Here is an 18,604-nt window from a genome sequence, read left to right on the forward strand (position 1 = left end):
AATGGACTTACCTTATCACAAAATACTTTTATTTGGCAGTAACCGCGGTGGTAGACGTTTGTATCCCGGGGGTCTTCGTACGTATCAATTTGTAAATGTAACGGTAAGCCTTTGACGCCCTTTTGGCTACTAAAGTCGGTACTTAAACATTGCACTGCTATGTTTATCTGGAAAAGTGGCGGTGAGGTTTGGTTTTTGAAGGGTGGGTTTTACCTTTGCGGGACTTTCTAACGGATTCCAATAGATGGCTATAGCGTTATGTGCTACTTCTTCTATACAGCCGACTAAACCCACGCTATTTTTCGTATCTGTGGTGGAGAGAATGTGTTAAAACGACTCACTTTGCACGAAATGGACTTACCGACCAGTGTCAGCAGGAAAAAAGAAATGCGAAATATTTATTTTTATGAATCAGTGTTATTATGTATATTATACCCCACACACATGTTTGAAGAACAATATAGTATCAATACTTCCCACACCCAGCCTACACTTTGTGGCAATAAGTAATTCGAACAGGTCAAAAAGATGTTGGGTACTTATTTGTATCTTTATTACGAGATTACAGAATCTGAATTTGGAGGGTGCGTATACTTAGGAGTCATAGACGACAGGAAGCATTAACTTAAGCACAATTTGTGCATACCCATTTGCAATAAATAATTTTCTATAAGTGAGTAAAGCCAAAATAAAAATCGCCGAGATAAATGCGAATATTCCTCAGTTACATGCAGACATATTTACTTGTCTGCAGGTGGACGTTTGACCTTTACAGAGCATCACATTAGCAATTTATATTTAAATGAAGCTACTATTTATTCGGCTATAAAATAACTTTCATGAAATAAAATAACTAAAAATACTTGGCGAGCTTTTGTTGGTTTGTTTGTAACACGACGTTCGATACGTAATCAGATTGTGCGCCGAGAATATGAAAAAATGTGGGTTAAGCCGACGTCTTATCAGATAATTAAGGCGGTAATTAATGGTGGCAGTTACTGACCTGCATCTAAAATTCGCTGTTTAACGGAATGTTGGCGGCCGTGCCAAAACTGCCAGGCTTTGATCTCGTCTTCGGGGCTTTTCTCTTCTCGGAACATCAGCATCACGATGCTCTGAAATAAAATCGCTGCTACAAAATCCAAACGTTTGGGTTTTCAAGAGAAGAAATATTTCGATGAATGGATTTTGGTTGCTGAGAGCGCGCAGTGCCACCTGAATTTAATTGGTGGAATGAATGTCGAGGTGAAGAGTGATAAGGGTCATTTAATTCCAAGGCTGATCCCAATTAACTTACTAAATTATATCATTTACGCAAAGAAATCATTATAGACGATGCAATCATAATAAAACAATTACACTGATTGATTTTAATTATGTGGCTAGGTATATACACCTCAGTTTTTCGTTGGATTGAGTGCTAGTTTTTCTTGCGATCTTGTTATTGATGCAGTCTAATAAGGGAGTGCTTAATTGGATTTTACACGGGATGAATAATTCGTGTGACATCAGCTGGATTATAAAAGATTTATTCTAATTATGAGTTTTTTATGGGCGATGCTTATCAATTTTTACTCTATAAATGGTCTAGCACTATACAAGGCTATGCACTTTGTATCGACTCATTTATATGCAAATTGAATACAAATATCACAAAAAACCACTAAACTCTGTAAACACATTAACAGCACAAGTTAGCCACAATATTTTTAATATGAAACGATTCCGAGTCCTTCGATGTGAGCCCTCACGGTTGAGAATAGTGTCATTGAGAAGAAAGTCAATGACCGTTTAAGTTTTAATCGTCTTTAGATAAACCAGTCCTTTTAAGGTAAAAGGCGCGTCATTTAATTATTTGACAGAAATAAAACGATCGGATTTTTTCAAGAAGCGTTCTAATAAATTATTGTCATTTAATCTCATAACTTATTTATACGTTGCCGCATTATATTAGCATTTCTTCTAACATGCAAAATGTTTGCAAACTACCCGTCAAACATATGCTTGAACTTCCAGCTCCATTCCTATGGAAATGCGTGACTTTACTTGATACATCTCATTACACCTCTCTGTAATTACTGATCTTACTAAAAGTATTCGCATTGTCCGCCATATCGACCAAAATAAAAGAGAAAATTACATTTAGACAGATTTCTCTGCATCGCTATGCAGATATTATGCATTTGAAGGACTTTCTAACCAGCAAAGACGAGGAAATCGAATGCCCTCCAATTTACTCTTTATTTTTGACAATTCTATTACAACTGATGCCATAATTGCCACGCTCACATTTGCACAGCTCGAACCATCGCCAGCCGGCACGATGTTGCCATTAAACCCCAAAATCGAAAATTGCAAATTATTTCTTTTGACCAAAAAAATCGGCGTTTTCTTTATATTTTTTTCTAGAAAATTTCTGTTTCACAAACAAATAAGCAAATAAAAATTATAATTGAATTTATTTCGATATTCTCGCAATGAAATAACGTAACTTGATTGGGCAGTGCTAGGGTTTTTTCTGTTTCGGTGATTAGTAATTAAAAAAATGATTAATTATTGTTTGTGCCGCGCAAATTGTCTGAAATTTGGATCGATAAAAAGTTGATTGCGTGATCGGTTCGAAGGGTAGAAATAATGACAAAGTAGTGAAGTAATAATTTTTAATAATGGTGTTTGGCTCTGATATTAAAAACGGTCAATTAAAAGAATAGTGTCCGGACTTTGGTCAAATTATAAGTTGGTCGTAATTTGCGCACATTAAATTACGACCTTAGCGAGGGTTGACAGTTCATTTACTTAAGAATGCATCCATTAAGTGCTGTTACAATGTAATCGATAAGTGTAGCGTTATTATTTGTAATTATTCCGCGTGATTAATAAGTCGAGTGTTAATTAGTATAATTAGGGATAATTCCGTTGTCAAGTGTTTGTGCGTATGGTTTTACGGTCTTATTAGAAAGATATTCGTCATGCGTTAGATGTGGAGATAAGTCGTTACGGCATCACCATAAGAGGTACGATGTCACGAGACTAGTTTTTCGGCCAAATTCCCGGCCAGTAATTGGCTGTTAATTCTTTCATAATTCCATAATTAACTAAGGAGACCATCCCATATCGGGGCGGCACGCTCATTACATGCAAAAATCAGTCGATTTTTCTGTCCGAGGTCCGCAAGATTGAGCTTTTGTTTAATTCCGAGATTAATTAAAAACGCGCGTTTGAAGTGAGCGTTCGCCCCTGTTCTAGATATTGTGTTCTTACCTTTACTGTTTGCGATTTGAGCTGCTTGTCAGGGTCTGGGATGTAGTCTAGAGTAATTCCGTAAAATTGGCCTTTGTTTATGTACGTGATCCTGTCGTCTTCGCGCCTCTGCGACGTCGAAATCGGCGTTTCCAACTGGTACTTGAAGCCCACCGGCGAAAATCTGGAACAATTGCCGTTTGTCAAATTTGCGAGTAGTCAAACAGGCTCTCTGATAGTAATACAACTGTGACATAAGGCACTCGTATCAAGTGACACTGTGCTCGAATCGAGTTTATCCAGTTCATGGCAGTGGACCATATTGCGAGGTCATTCGACGACTGATCTTTCCTGTTCCTCAAATACTCACATTTTTGGGATTTGGATTTTATCGGCGTCGTTTTGACGGCCGAAATCGTGCCAAGGCCGACTTCGACTCGTCGATTGAGATCCAGGAGATTGCGAACTCGAGCTGTTCCGTTGCGAAATCGTCAAAGGGTCCAAAATGTTCGGATTCGGACAGATCTCTGGGTACTCGTAGTTCTGAAACAAATGACACTTTTACGACCTCGGATACCTTCGACAAATAAGGACTACTGTGACGCAATTAATGCCACTGGCGGAATCGCAAGGGGAATAACCGCGGAATGTATGCACTTACATCAAATCTTCAATCTTTTGCTCCCATTTTGGGAAAAAATAACACGACTATGCCAGATGGCTTTGTTTTGATACAAGTAAATGGCGGCTGCGTTACTTGCCACCATCAGATTTGACATTAGGCGAAAGCGGGGGACCGGAGCTGAACCTTGCGGCACACCTGGCCCCAAAGGATGTTCCTCTAATTTGTTTTCGCAACCTTGCGATTTTCAAAAATTTATTACTAACAGGGGCGGATAGGGTATCCGAGAATAGAACTGTAATGCAATTACAATTGCAATTACATTTTGCAACCACTTAAGCCCATTTTTGAAACATAACGTCCTAATTTACAATATGTATTAGGGTTATTCGTTGCAAAGCCATGCAGAAAATCGTCGAATTTATGTTACTTTTGCATTTTTCAAAAGTTAACAAACGTCAAAACTTAGAACTTTACTAAATTTTAACCATTTTTGAACGGTGTTTTGAAAAATTTTGTTTGAAGTAAGCCAATAAGTCACAATGATATTAAGTTTTGCCTATTCAGGCGTTTTATCTCGCATTTTAGAAATGCATAAGTCTGGGATTAACTCGCAAACATTCTAAAAAACAGTGAATTGAATTAAAAATTAAAAAACAGGCACGTTATTGTGCCTTTTTGGCAAAATTTAAGTAAGAAACACAGTTGTATAGAGAAATTTCGCTAAAAACTAACCGGAAAATCTCAAAAATTGATAAAAATGGCGAATTTTCGAACATTTAGATTTTATCTAAATTAACAAACTGTGTCAAAAGTCATATGATATTATCATTTCTGTGTTATATTAGCACTTTTTTTCACCCAAAACGCTATTATTCGCAAAAGTTTCGTTTAAAAATTACCCAATTGAAAAAGTCAGTACATTTTAAATTTTGCTAAATCCGCCGAAAACATTATTTTACGGTTTTAGAGCTTTACGGCAAAGGAAAGCAAAAAAATCTCTTAAGTCACGAAAATCGAAACACAATTATTTGGCGAATTTTTTTGAAAATTTGTCAAATTGAGTCGAAAACGGGGGTTTTTCTCCTTTTCAAGTGCTCAGTGTAAGATTTTGAGCTAAAAACCCAGTTTTTCTAAACCGTTCCAGAAAACCAATAAATTCTGAAATCCTACACAGAGACAAAAATATTTTGTTTCAAATAAAATTTATTTAGTTCAAGGAAATTTATTGGTTCTAAATGGGCAAGAAAAAATTTGTTTCTTTAGTTTTATTTAATTTTATTTATTATAACCATAATTTATTAAAATAAAACAACATTTCTTTAATTTTAAATAAAACTTTAGTTTTCATTTAAAAACAATTACTTTCAATACACAAAAGTGTTATTTGGTTCAATAATCAATAATTTCAAACAATCAATAAATTATTTAATTCAACAACTTGAATTGTTCCATTTAAAAATATATTTCCTTTACGGAAAATTTTAATTTGTTTGTTTCGTTTTCTTTTAAAGAAATATTCACTTTTAATACATTAAAACTTTGTTCAAAATTCGCATATATTTATTTGAATCTATAAAATTATTTGTAGTTTCAATTATATTGATTGTTCCTTTAAAAAATCTTTCTTTTAGTAAAATTATCAAGTTGTTTGTTTTAAATGGTAATTTTTTGATAGGAGAGAAAAATTTTGCAAAATTTTGCAAAAAAAAAAGTTTCACTGTAACAAAAAATTAACGTAACATTGTTACGAGTTTTCAATTTTTTCAAAAAATTTCTATATTATGCTTAGTTCAGTACCGTCTCCAATGTAATGTAGGTACATTTAAGGGCCAAAATGCAAACAAATATATCTTTAACTGGAAATCGAATTCCGTATATCGAAACTGAATTTAACAAACTACAAATTAAATATACACTGAAATTGATTTAAGAAACTGTTTCTTTAATTCAAAATTATTTTGCATTGAATACAGATCAACTTTCATGACATAAATGTACTACTTTCATCAAACATTTCAGTTTACTTGGCCCAAGATTAAATTTTCTTATAATGAATAACATTTAATTGAATTGAAATAAACGCAATCAGCAAAATTTAAAAAAATGCTTTTCTCTGTGCATAGAAAGCAAAGTAGTCCTTACCTTTTTTATTTTTGATTTACAATAGAAAATTGGCCTATAAGGAAAAAAAAATCCCCTATTCGCTCGTGGTTATCAAACGACACGTGTAAAAATTAGGAAAATGAGTGAAAATTTTTGGGGGTGGCGTTTTCGGGTCTGCCTGGCTCACCTGCTGCAGGGTGTTCTGGTCGCGGGGGGTGATGGCGTCGGCGCCGATGCCGCTGTCGGGACTCGGCAGGTCGACAGTGAGTCCGGCGGCGGTGGCGGCGGCGATGACGCCCTTGCTGTGGTAGGGCTGCCTGACGTATCGCTCGACGAAACTGGCGGTGGTGCCGCCGCCGACCTCCTCACTGTAGGCCTGGCTCTGGCGCAGCTGCCCCGAGTAGGCGGGCTCGGGGGTGGCGCCGCCGGAGGCGACCGTGAAGTACTCGCGGTAGTACGGGTCGGAGACGAACGCCGCCGCCGAGGTGGCGGTGCGGCTGGCGGCGGCGTAGCCGGCGCCGCTCTGCGTGTAGCCCGTCACGTGATCGCTGTAGGGGGTGGGCGAGGGGGTGCCGCTGCCCCCGTGGCCGTTGTTCGTCATGGCGGCGAATATCTGGGTGGCGTACATGGCCGGCTTGATGCCATCCGAGGAGATGAACTCGATGGGGCCCGTGTTGGAGCCGTCGGCCAGGAGGCTGCTGTGGCTGTGCTGCGACGTGGGGGTTGCGTTTACGCTACGGGACCCGTGCTGGGGCGAGTTCAGACCCCGAGGGTTATTCTCGTCCTTCACCGAATTCACGTCCACCACCAGGTCTCCGTGCTGACCTCCCGCAGAGGACACCAGCACGACCTATAATAACCAACAACACTCCAGATATCTCGTTACGGCGACTTCCCTTTGCTACTTCAAATCAATCGCTAAGCCGATCCATTACAGACAGGAGACACTTTCCGACCTCAACCTCTTACCCTTCGGCCCACACCAACTCAACCATTGCGCTTTAATCACTCGAAACGACAATAACCGATATTTATAACTGTAGTAACACCTCAAACAATTCTAACCTAATTTTCCGAAATTAAATTTCCACCATTACTTACTTTGATAGCAAGGCCACTTATTATCTTAGTATAAAAGTAAAAACAAATACTATTTTTTTACAAATATTTTTTTCTTTATTTTTACTCTAGGCTAGAAATTATTTTCGTGTTCATGATACTTGTTTCTTCGCAGTATTCCTTTAAGGAATAGTATTCCCGCAAGCAAGAAAATTGAACAATTAAATTTCTTAAGCGTAATAGTACATGTTTTGTTTGATTATGATTATGTAGATTCGAAACTTTATTCAATTTACCTATTGCTAGGAAGTAAACTGCAATAAATAATAATTTAAATGACTTAAGACTTAAGAAAAAAGTTTTTCTCAAAAAAAGAAAATTCGGCTTCCTCGACTATAAAAAAATTAAAATAGCCTAAAATACATCTAAACCAAAGATCCAGCAATCTAAGAAAATCGCGATTTCTAATTATATAAATTTTTTTTGCATTTTACACGTCTGACTATACATTTCTGGTAATTTTTTACTCACAGACAAAAAGTAAATTTCGACTAAAAAGTCACTTTAAATAATTCTTTACGAAATTATCGAAAAAATACCAAACACATCTTGAATTAAACGCACTTTTACATTTCAACTTTAAAAATTATTTTTATTTATGTAATGCTACTTGTGGTCTTGTAAATTTAGGTGATAACGGAACTGTAATTGGGGTAGGACTTTAAAAGATTTCAATGGGATATTTGAATAAGGCATCAGTTTTTGTCACTTTTATTGCGAGATTGTAAATAAAGGGCTTCAAAAAGGTCGGCTATTGGTAAGTGACCCTTTGTTGGAAAATTATACCATCTCCTAATAAATCACGCGTCTGGTTTGCGTTAAAATAAAAAGACCGATTTATAACCAACAAGTAATTTGTAACTGTGACGCCAGGGTTCGATCCGCTAGCAGTTAGAGCTTTATAATAGTTAAATTAACGGTGAGTGCCCGAAAACCCACAAAAATGCTACGACTTTATTTACTAACAAAATAAATTAATAAGAGTTGACAGTGATCCTTATCAATGTACAGTCAGGTGTGTAATTTTATTTCATTAGACAATTCCGACTTTTTAGCGACCATGATAAGAAAAAATTAATAATGTCTCAGTAAACAATTTCAGCTTGTTAATTTTAATTAGTGACTTTTAATAAAAAACATTTCGTCAAAAAATAAAAAATAGTTTTTATTGACTCGCTTAGGGAGTATGTTCCTTTTAACTGTTTTAACATTGTTTTCTAGTTAGAATTAAACGATTTTATGATTCTGACTTCAAAGCTCGTACCATTTACAGAAGAAATTTTCAAGTAAGTGTTGTTTTGTTTTACAATTGGATTATTTCATTTATCAACCAAAAATAGTTTTAACTTTTTCGTCTCACGGTTTGGAGATTTTTTTGACTAGCTTTTTAAGTTTATCACAATTTATGGCGAATACGTTTTCCAAAAACTTCGATAAGCTATTTCAAAATTTGTTTAATAAGAAAAACAAAGCTGATACAACTAATTCCCTTACGTAGGTATTTAAGGAAAAATATTATGTCCAGCCTTTCATTCATAAATAATAAAAATTACAACAAATATACAAACAACATAAAATTGATTACTTTTTAGACTGATTTGTGAAAATAAGTAAACATTTTTCTTGCAGCTTTGTTCACCCCTGTTTAATTCGAATAAAACATTAGAAGTTTATAGTCTGAAATTTAATGAATGTTCAAAACCCTTCTATCTGTTGGTATCCTTTACAGAATAAATTGTTTTACCAAAAACACGTAATTTTATTTTCAATATTGTTATTCTCGAATACGTTAACGAAGAAACTACTACTTCATTTTTTAAATAATATTAATTGTTTATTGCCTCCAAATACATTATTTAAAGGCAGTAAAACACAATTTTGCAAATAGTATTTCCAACAAAGAAATGACAATTTTATGATTCTGAACATTTTATCTTTTTCAATAAACATCTTTCTTACAGTTTTGTCTACTTCTGTTTAAAAGTTTAAACAGTCTAGTCCCTAACTACTGGTTTTTAATGTGTTAAAACTAACTGATTAATCCCAAAAATGTCCACATTTTTGTTATTTTTGATGCATTATTTTAAGTCAGTGTGACACAGTATTAGAGATTTGTTTGTGCTCATGGTGGAAAACTTGCGGAACTGTTTGAAATTAAAATGAAAAAGAAACCTCGGCTTTCGTAACCGTGTTGAAAAATTAGCAATGAAAAAGGTGTGGATCAAGAGCTGCTTGTTTGAAGTAACATTCTTCCTCCAATTGAGAAAGTTAATAAGAGCATTTCCGGTATTATCGCTAAGTTGTCGTCTGTTGCATCACAAATCTAGTGTCAGCACTCGGAATATTTACCTTGGAGCGACTTCCGTTAGTCACAAGTTGAATGAAAATGCGTATTTGAAGGTTTGAGTTCGGAGTGTCCTTTAGTCACTACGTCATGCAAACATCAACCACTACATCAAATGACTTTTCTAACCAAGTGCGGCTCAAGAATGTCCTCAAATGCTATCATTCCTGAGCTGGACCGTCACACCCTCACATGTCACTGTGTAAGAACAGGCAGCGAAAGACAGACCCGTCAGCGCCACTACTCATGGTACCACCTATATACACTATTCACCTTGTGCCTCTGCTGCTTGGTGTTGATGATGGCCCCGTCCAAACTGACGGAACTGGGCGACGAGCAGTCCAGCTTCCGGTGGTGGCTCAAGTCCTCCGGTTCGCGCTTCACGAGTTGGAAGTTCTGGGCAGAGGCGGCGGCCTGTGGGTACCCGACGTGTTGGTTAATAAATAAACCTTGCCAGTCTTGCGAACTTAACTGGGGAGGGGTCGGCAGCTCTAGCCCCGCCCCACTCACCAGGCCATTGGTCGCCTTCAGTTGCGACGTTAGTATGCCTCCGGCCTGGGAACTTGCCCTGCAACAAATTATGTCATGTTAGAGCACGCAGTGGGGATGCCTCGACGTGCGTAGAACGCACCTCGCACATAACGTAACGTAACGCATACGACCACTAATTACGACCGCTAGAACGCGAACCCATTCATTTCGTTCATTCATTACGATACACCGAACAATTACGCGCCACAACGCGTACACTCAACATTTCATTCAATTATCCGAAATTCTCAACAACTACAAACTACTAGATACCGACAAAAACAAACATATCCGCATTGCAAATAAAAAACTAAGCTTCATTAAATATTATGCTACTAATAATTGTTTATTCAAGACAAATATTATAGTAAAGAAATGCGGTTTAAAGACTTTTCGTCTGGATTTTGAAAATGACCCAACTGTTACTTCAATGGGTTCGTTATGTTGGTTACTTGAAAAGAGTGAAAAACGAATTTATTTCAAGTGAAAATGTAAAAAAGTGTTAAAAGACACAGTTAAGTCCGAAAAAAACGCTTAAAAATACTTACTACAAATGAAAGTTAACAAGTGACTGCATTAATACCTAGGATGACTAACGACACAGAAACATTTTCATATCAAGATTCCGGAGAAGGGGAAATAAAATTAAGTAATCAGTTTTATGATGCGGTATATTATGAAGAACGATGTGATAAATTGAATTTAAAATCACATTTAAAAAGATATAGACATAAAAGGATTTGTACAAGGTGAGTCTAACTTTTCTGTAACTCCAAAAATTATCCTAGATAATCAGTTCATCACACAGAAATACTAAATAAATAATATTAATTAGCGTTAAGTCGCTGCACAAAAATATTATTTTTGTGTTATTCTAAAACAATTTTCTCAGTATTTTTTGCACAAAGCATTATTTAAGCATTTAGGCATCTCGTTTGTTTTAGAATGACACTAGAAATCATAAACTTTCGATTAATTAGTTAATATTTTATATTTTTTAATATTACCTAATATGTAGGTAGGTATTTTTTATTAATTAAGATTTATAATAACTATTAGACGGAATTGTAGTATAATATTGTGGCAAAAACACATGCGAGTAAAATATAAAGTAATAGTAGCAAAGAATCGTTATGTTAAAATATTTAAATAAATTTGAAACAAATTTAAGTCTTAAAATTTTTTTATCCGAAATGTTTTAATGTAAATTTATATTTTTTAATAAAAGACTACATTTTGTACATTTTTGGATATACATGGTTGTTAATCGTAATGTTATTTTTTTTAGTTTTTGAAATAATTAGACCTCATTGACAAAAAACACTCATTTTATAAATTATATAAAAAAGCTACAACATAAAATACAACAGACAATGTTTACCTATACAGTTGTTTAAGTAAGTTTAAAAATTTCTGGACGTAACAAGAACTTCGAAACATAAAATACATCTTTCTTGTTTTACATTTCGAAAATTTTCCTACAATATTTTATGAAGTAATAATTATTTATTTATTATTTATTATTAAATGTGAATTAAAAAAACTTTTAGGTCCGGTTTATGGAAAATTTCATCAAATTTTAATTCGTTAACAACGCGAATAGACTTTTAACTTTTAACCTAGTATAGCCAAAAGTAGGTATTGTATGTATTGCTTGGGTTCGGAAAAACACATAATTTATTTATACGATCTAATTTTAGAAGAATTTTTTAAATTTAACAATTAATTATAGGTACGAGGATTGAAACCAGATTTTGTAATAGGTTCTTAATAGGTATTTTTTCTAGGTTCTAGGTTTTATGTGTTGTTTATTTTTATTTACTTAATAATTTATTTTCCCTTACGTTTTCAAAATATTTTTTGTATTTGATTGTGTTTAAAAAGTCAATCAAAGAATTAGTTGGAAGTACAGTCAAACCTCTTAACCCGAATTTCTTGTAACACAAAAAATAAATGCGTGAAGTCTATAGTCCAAACACTATAGTCCGAAAGTTAAAAGTTATTAATTTTTATATACCTACGGTTTAAGCATATACCTTTTAACATGGCTCACTCTGTATACGTATTTTAATATATTTCTGTTTTAGTGAACACTGGAACACACATTTCGTTGTTTCTTCCTTCTATTTAGGAAAAAATTAATTCGCCAATACGGAAAATCTTTTGCTATCATTACTTCTGGTTGTAGAGTTACTTGGACATATTTACGTTCAAATAACTTTACATGATTGTAGAAGGATTCAAGACAGATTTTGTAATATATGTGTTTCTTCTTAGTATTTTTGAAATTATATAGGTACATTATTAACGGAACAAAGGATTAAACAAAAAAGAAAAAAATATAAAAGTACCTAATTATAATTGTTGCAATTTTGAAATACTTTTACAATATGAAATAAAAAGTCAAAATTTACTTTTACCATGCCTACTCTGTATATTTAATTACATATGTTTCGGTAGAAAAAATGTGTTCAGAATTATTTGGCGGTTTGTCCTCCGCATTGAAGAAACTTTTGCATATTTTGGGTGCGATTTTGATTTGTGTGGCTCTAGGGAGGTTTTGGTCTGGAATGTAAGTAACGTCTGTTATCCGTCTTATAAATCTAAATAATTCAGGCGGGATGAGGCAAATCCGCATTTCCCAAAGGGGTGTTTATTTCCGGAGGCAGTCTTCGGCTTGCAGTACAATATCGTACATACCCATGTATTTATAATCCGGGCTCATTAAAATGCTTATCTGTGATCTGCATTGTAACGTGATACTGATAGTATCAGGTTGAAACCCTCGGCTTTGACAAATTATATTTGGGTTGAGGTAGTTTTACCGTTTGAAGTCGTCGATTTGGGGATTTATGCCCCGAATGCAAAGTTCATTAAGGCCATTAAGGGTTACGTCGTTATTTATGTACGGAGTCGTAAAACGAAAACAACGGTTCATTCCCGTGCAAATAAAAACTGAAAGCGTGTTTTATTCGAACGCAACAGTAATAAAACGTCGATATAAAATTTCCTCGGCTCGCATTTCAGCAGCACCCCTTCGTACATTATCCTAAGGATGTTCAACGATATGAATAAGAATAGTCCCGAGCACAATGCCGCTAAATTTGTATAAGAAATCGCGTCGTAGGGTTCGCTGGCACAATGACGCGGGATGAGTGATGACATCGCTCTCGCCTTGAGCGCGTTTCGATTGTTTCGGTCCCAGGGAAGCTTTTCGGACCACCTGTAGGTTGTTTTAGGAACGTTTTCCGCGATGTAGTGAAACCAAGACCGGTCGCGCCGCAGACACCAGGAGGTGTTAACCGGTAGGAACTATTTGGTCGACTTATTGCAATTATCTGGCGTTAGAATCTAGAATCTAACCAAAGACTGGTTCCGAGGTAATCGTGATCGGCGCGACCTGCACCCGGTCACCTTCACAATGCCGCGTCCACACGCCGAATGCGCAGACACGTGACTACCAGAGGTTAGGTTCCACCTAACGAGAAATGTAAACAAATGCACTTCACCAGCCCCAGTCACCGAAATTTTCATCACAATTTTCTCATGCCTTGGTGAAACCCCACAGACAAACTATCATTTCAAGAATGCTCAAAATTGTGATCCTGTCTGGAGACTTCAACGTTAGGTGAAGGCTGGAACGACCACAAATTTTAAGTTTTTATTTTTTATCAAAACTATAACATAACATGTGTACCTAAACATATTTATTACTAACTATTTATCTGTATTTTTTTAATCAAAAAATAAAAAAGCTGTGTCATTTTGAAAAATCTGACCGTTATTCCAAGTTGCCTTATTTGGGTACTGTTGTTCTGTTGCTTAAAAACAAGCCAAATCGTCTGGAAATCGCCAAAATTGATTTACTTTTGGCATGTGTGCGTTTAAATAAGTTGATTCCTAGCTATTATAATGTGGCCAAAATTAGCAAAATCGTCTAAAAAGTGTTCAATTTGCCTTATTGTGACTTTTCGTTATCTAACTATGTTGTTCTTTAACGAATTACGTTCAAGGCTTATCAAAGTACGTACCTACGTATTTCGTTTAAGGATTTTTAACAAATGTTTACTTATTGACTCGTTTAAAAAAAATTTTTGCCGGTTCCTCGGTTAAAAAAAATCAAAATTTTTTGCTTAACTGTGTTGATTTTTAGCGATTTCCTGGGAATACCTAAATTGGCTTGGTTTTGGTGCTTAATGTCTAAAAAAGTAAATCGCCAAAAATTTCTCAGACCGTAGTACTTATTTTTTATATATTTCTTGAAAATAGTTAAATTTGCTTTACTTTGCAAGTGTTTAGCTCAAATATTAATACAGAAATCCCTCGTTAATCTGGATTAATTTTCTAAAACTAGACCCATTAGTAAAATATCCTGATTATAGAATCATTTAAATAAAGGCACAAAAATCTGATATTAATACAGAAATATTATTAAGTTTATTGTTTATATGCAAATACCAACAACACTATAATACTGGGTGATCAATTTCAATCCCGGACACTATATATAAAATACGATTATCATTGACTTTAAATTTGCTTAATATTCTTAACGATGTGGTGTTAATAATATAACTGTTAGTTGCTAGTTGCACACAAAATAAAGCATGCATATTGAGCAAAATAAAAATAAAATTTGATTAAAACAAAAAATTAAACAAAATCCTTTTAACGATAATAAATTCAATTCGTCTTATTTGGCACTTGTTTCGTCAAACGTAGTTAATTTTCAACAATTTCTTTCTTCAAATCGAACAATATTGCCTAGTATCTCCAAAAATCGCCTTATTTTGGCACCTGTCCCGTTCAAACAAGAACAATTCTTTGCCAAAAAATGAACCAAATATTTTGAGACTAGCTCAAATCGCATAAGGCACTTTTTATATTTTTTTATTTAGATAAATTGATTTTTGACAGTACCTCGTGTAAAAACAGCCAAATGGTCTGAAAGTTATTTTTAATTTAAATTTTTATCGATTTCGTGGGAATATTTAAATTTGCCTTATTTTGGAAAATACATATTTAGCTTAAATTTAATTTATTCCTCACCTAAAAACGAGCCAAATCGGCGAAAACGTTTCCGCTAGCTTTATTTTATTTTGGCACTTGTTTCGTTAACATAGTTGATTTTCAATGATTTCCTGCTCAAAGCGAGTTAATTTGGCACTCGATTTGTTTAAATAAATAGATTTTTAGTAGTTGCTCGTTTGAAAAGAGCCAAAAATTTCAAGATCTGTTTTGTCGCGTTTACGCAAAAATGTTATTCCTTACTATTTCTGCCTAAAACGAGCCAAATTACTGAGAACATTTCGGATCGCTTTGATTTTACTTCGTTTAAAAAGACCGCTTTATAGATAAAACAAAACAAAAATATTGCTGACTATGCTTTTGAATTCACGAGACACGTGCACAATATTTACGCAAGAAAGTACACCTATTCAGTTTATTCTTGGAATCCGCTCACTCGAAAAAAATATTTTGATTTACAGTTTTAAAAAGAATCTTGTCAAAAACTGGAGACAGGAAGGAGCGCAAGTTCTGGTTTTGTAATTTTGGGTGAGGGTGGTGTTGGTTTGGATGATTCGCCACCCACACCCGCCATGAATAATTGAGTGGAGGAAAAAGTTTCGAATCCGGCCTGAGATGAAAGCATTCCAGTAGAGTCGAAATAAAAATGGTCTCGAATTAAAAGCGTCTCGGTTGAAATTTATAGCAGTAGTCTGCATTATTGCACTATATATTACACGACACAATAGGATTAAAGTAAAAAATGTCCTGAATAGCGCCTGTTTGCTATCCCAGACGGTTTGCATAATTTGTTGCGATTTGGTCGGACGTTGCGATTTCATTTAAATAAGTAAATACAGTGATTGAAAGTGCGTGATTTTGAAGTGTTAGAGATTAGAGCGCCTTGGGGCCCACAGCAATTTATCGAGATAAGTAGAGTCGTGCCGGTATCCGAGTCATTAACCCATCACGCCCTGCCTCCGATTTTCAAGCCCCATTTGCTCATCGCAACCCCCTCGACTCGCACTGGGAGGAAAAATTCGAACAGTTTATTCAAAAATCTAAAGCGTTATGCCTCGTTTATTTTTGGGGGCGCCACTTACGGCCAGATATCTGCGAGTTTGTCTTTGGATTCCCCGGAAATGGGCTGAAATTTGTAATATTCGTAAATGAGCCCCATGGCCGTGGACTGGTCCTCGGCGCCGCCGCTGATGTTCAACATGGCGGTTGTGGCGGCTGTCAACGGGTGCTGGTCCTCAGGAGGCGCCGCCCCCTCGGGCAACTCTGCCATACCCCGTTGAACAACTACGGGCAACTGTTCTCCGCCACTGCTAGATTGATGAAGCGAATTGCCCTCAGACTCTAAATTATCTCTCCGTTTCCTGGAACAAAATCCACTGCCAAAAACTGCTCGCACAGGGTTACGTGGCAAGCAAGGGTCAGCTGACCCCAACTCGCCCCAGAACATGCAACGCGAGCAACCAAATTTACAAACATTACTCTCATTACATTGCAACGAAGTGACACATCATTTCCAGATTTTACCAATCCACAACTATTCATAACCAATTAGTTAATCACACCTCAGAGCAGTGGCGGCTCGCGAAAAGCCCGATTGTCCGACAAAAAAATTGTTTAGTTCAGTTTTTTCTAAAATTTTGAGCCAAAAATTGTGAAATTTCCTTACGGCGAAAATTTGTCAATATACGTCGAAAATGCTATTGTTCTACCTAGCTCAATTTAGTTCGTTTAGTTTAATCAATTCAGTAAAAAGCTCGCTAATTTTCTCGTAAAAAGTTGCTGAAATACACCGAAAGATACAATAAAAGTCGAAAATTACGTTTTTGATCGTTTCAGCACATTTTTAAAATAGCCCAGTAACCACAAACACCGGTAAAATTTATGTACATGATTGTGATGGTTTTTTTTGGTGGATTTATTTTGTTTCTAAGCAAGTAAATCACTTATTTTGCGAATTTTTCTTCGAATCTAGGTCAAAAGTGGTATTATTTTGATCTAGATCACGCAATTTATCTCGTTAAATTTAGTTAGAAACTATTTTTTGCAAAAAGCACATTGTTCAATAAAAAGCTCACTTATTTTCTCGCAAAATGTTCCTCAAAAACACCAAAAAATTACGTTACTTTTAAAATTTTCGATCGTTTCGACACATTTTTGGAACAGACCAATAGCCTCAAATACTGGTAGAATTTATATGACTTTGATTTTTTTTGTTAGATTTATTTTGTTTTTAAGAAAGTAACTCGGTTATTTTGCGAAATTTCCTTCAAAAAAGCAAAAAATTTTCAGTCTTGGTCGAAAGTGGTTTATTTTAATGTACCTCGCTTAATTTAGCTCGTTAGATTAAGTAAGAACTACTTTTTGCAAAAAAGCACATTCAACAGTAAAAACCTCACTTATTTTCTCGCGAAATATTGCTCAAATATACCGAAAAATTATAATAAAGGTCAAAAGTTACTTTTGAAGTTTTCATTTTTGGAACAGACTACTACCTAATAACCACAAATACAGGAAGAATTTACATGATTTTGATCTTTTTTGTTAGGTAGATTTTTTTGTTTATAAGCATTAACCATTATTTTCCTAAAATGGTATTATTTCGCTCAATTTAGCTCCTTAGATTTAGTGACAAACTGTTTTGCAAAAAAACTCGCTTATTCTCTCGCAAACTATACGGATTAATTACAGTAAAGGTCGAAAATTACGCTCCTTTTGTGTTTTCAATGTTTCAGATAAGACTGAAACCGTTGAAATATTTTTTCAAGGTATTTTCGCTCTTCGTTGAGCTGAAAATTTATGAAAAATTTAGACACTTCCACTTTTTTGGCCAAAAATATCTACATAAATAATGGAGACCCAAACGCTAGATCAAGACGGAAAACTAACAACGGTAGCATTTGAAAGATTGTTGTTTTTCAACGCTGGATTTTATTACTTATGTAAATCGAATAATCGTTGGGAAAAGCAAGAATGGCAACCTTGGTGCGGCAAAGAAAGGTAAAATATGATTTTTTGGTTTAGCTAGTGATATGTTGTCGTAGTATGGAAATGGTGCGCGTGTGAGCTGATATGGCAAAAAAGCGAGTGTAAAACAAGCTATTATACGAGTTAGAAGCAGTTAAACTCGTTTATGTTTCATTCACACTGCGTACTTATGATACCAATATAATTATATTGTACAAAATATATAATTAGAGGTTAAACAGTGGCATTTGCACGGTCTAGCACGTGCAAGGGTTTTAGAAAAATCGCGCTACTGGTGGCTGGATTTATGATGGTAGGTGAGGTAGAGGAAAGGGTGAGGACCTCTGGGAAATTAATTAGGCGCCATCTATCAATGTCGTCCTTTTGGTTCCACGTAATGCTAAGTACACAATTCATTAAAAGATTTCACATCGCATTTTGAACAGGTAATTGATCGTTGGCGATCATTCTGCGCCAAATGTCAATATCATGACCAAATTCCGCGGTTATAAAAAGCTAATTTTAATGTTATTATATAACTGAACCTTTGGCTAATGAATTATATATAAAGTTTTTGCGGAGATAACGTGGAACATAACCCAGTTTTCTCTATAGATCATAAATTCGGACAGATATAGATCAAGTTTTTT

General features: G+C 35.2%; 1 protein-coding gene across 3 annotated transcripts in view; it reads right to left on the minus strand.

Annotated features, from left to right (window-relative positions):
• Window positions 1-18,604, minus strand: part of grh (grainy head) — a 55,612-nt gene that overhangs the window by 4,350 nt on the left and 32,658 nt on the right. For 2 of the 3 annotated variants that reach the window (XM_064359222.1, XM_064359220.1), the window contains exons 3-10: window positions 16,073-16,351; window positions 9,705-9,999; window positions 6,156-6,818; window positions 3,611-3,798; window positions 3,262-3,424; window positions 1,004-1,115; window positions 214-308; window positions 12-167 (exon numbers count right to left, since the gene is read on the minus strand). In XM_064359222.1, coding sequence (XP_064215292.1) covers window positions 12-167; window positions 214-308; window positions 1,004-1,115; window positions 3,262-3,424; window positions 3,611-3,798; window positions 6,156-6,818; window positions 9,705-9,999; window positions 16,073-16,351 — 1,951 coding nt within the window. The remainder of the gene's footprint in view (window positions 1-11; window positions 168-213; window positions 309-1,003; window positions 1,116-3,261; window positions 3,425-3,610; window positions 3,799-6,155; window positions 6,819-9,704; window positions 10,000-16,072; window positions 16,352-18,604) is intronic. The other variant, XM_064359221.1, reaches the window with a different exon arrangement.

This window comes from Tribolium castaneum, chromosome 10 (genome assembly GCF_031307605.1).
Source record: "Tribolium castaneum strain GA2 chromosome 10, icTriCast1.1, whole genome shotgun sequence".
In the NCBI taxonomy this organism is placed as follows: Eukaryota; Metazoa; Arthropoda; class Insecta; order Coleoptera; family Tenebrionidae; genus Tribolium; species Tribolium castaneum.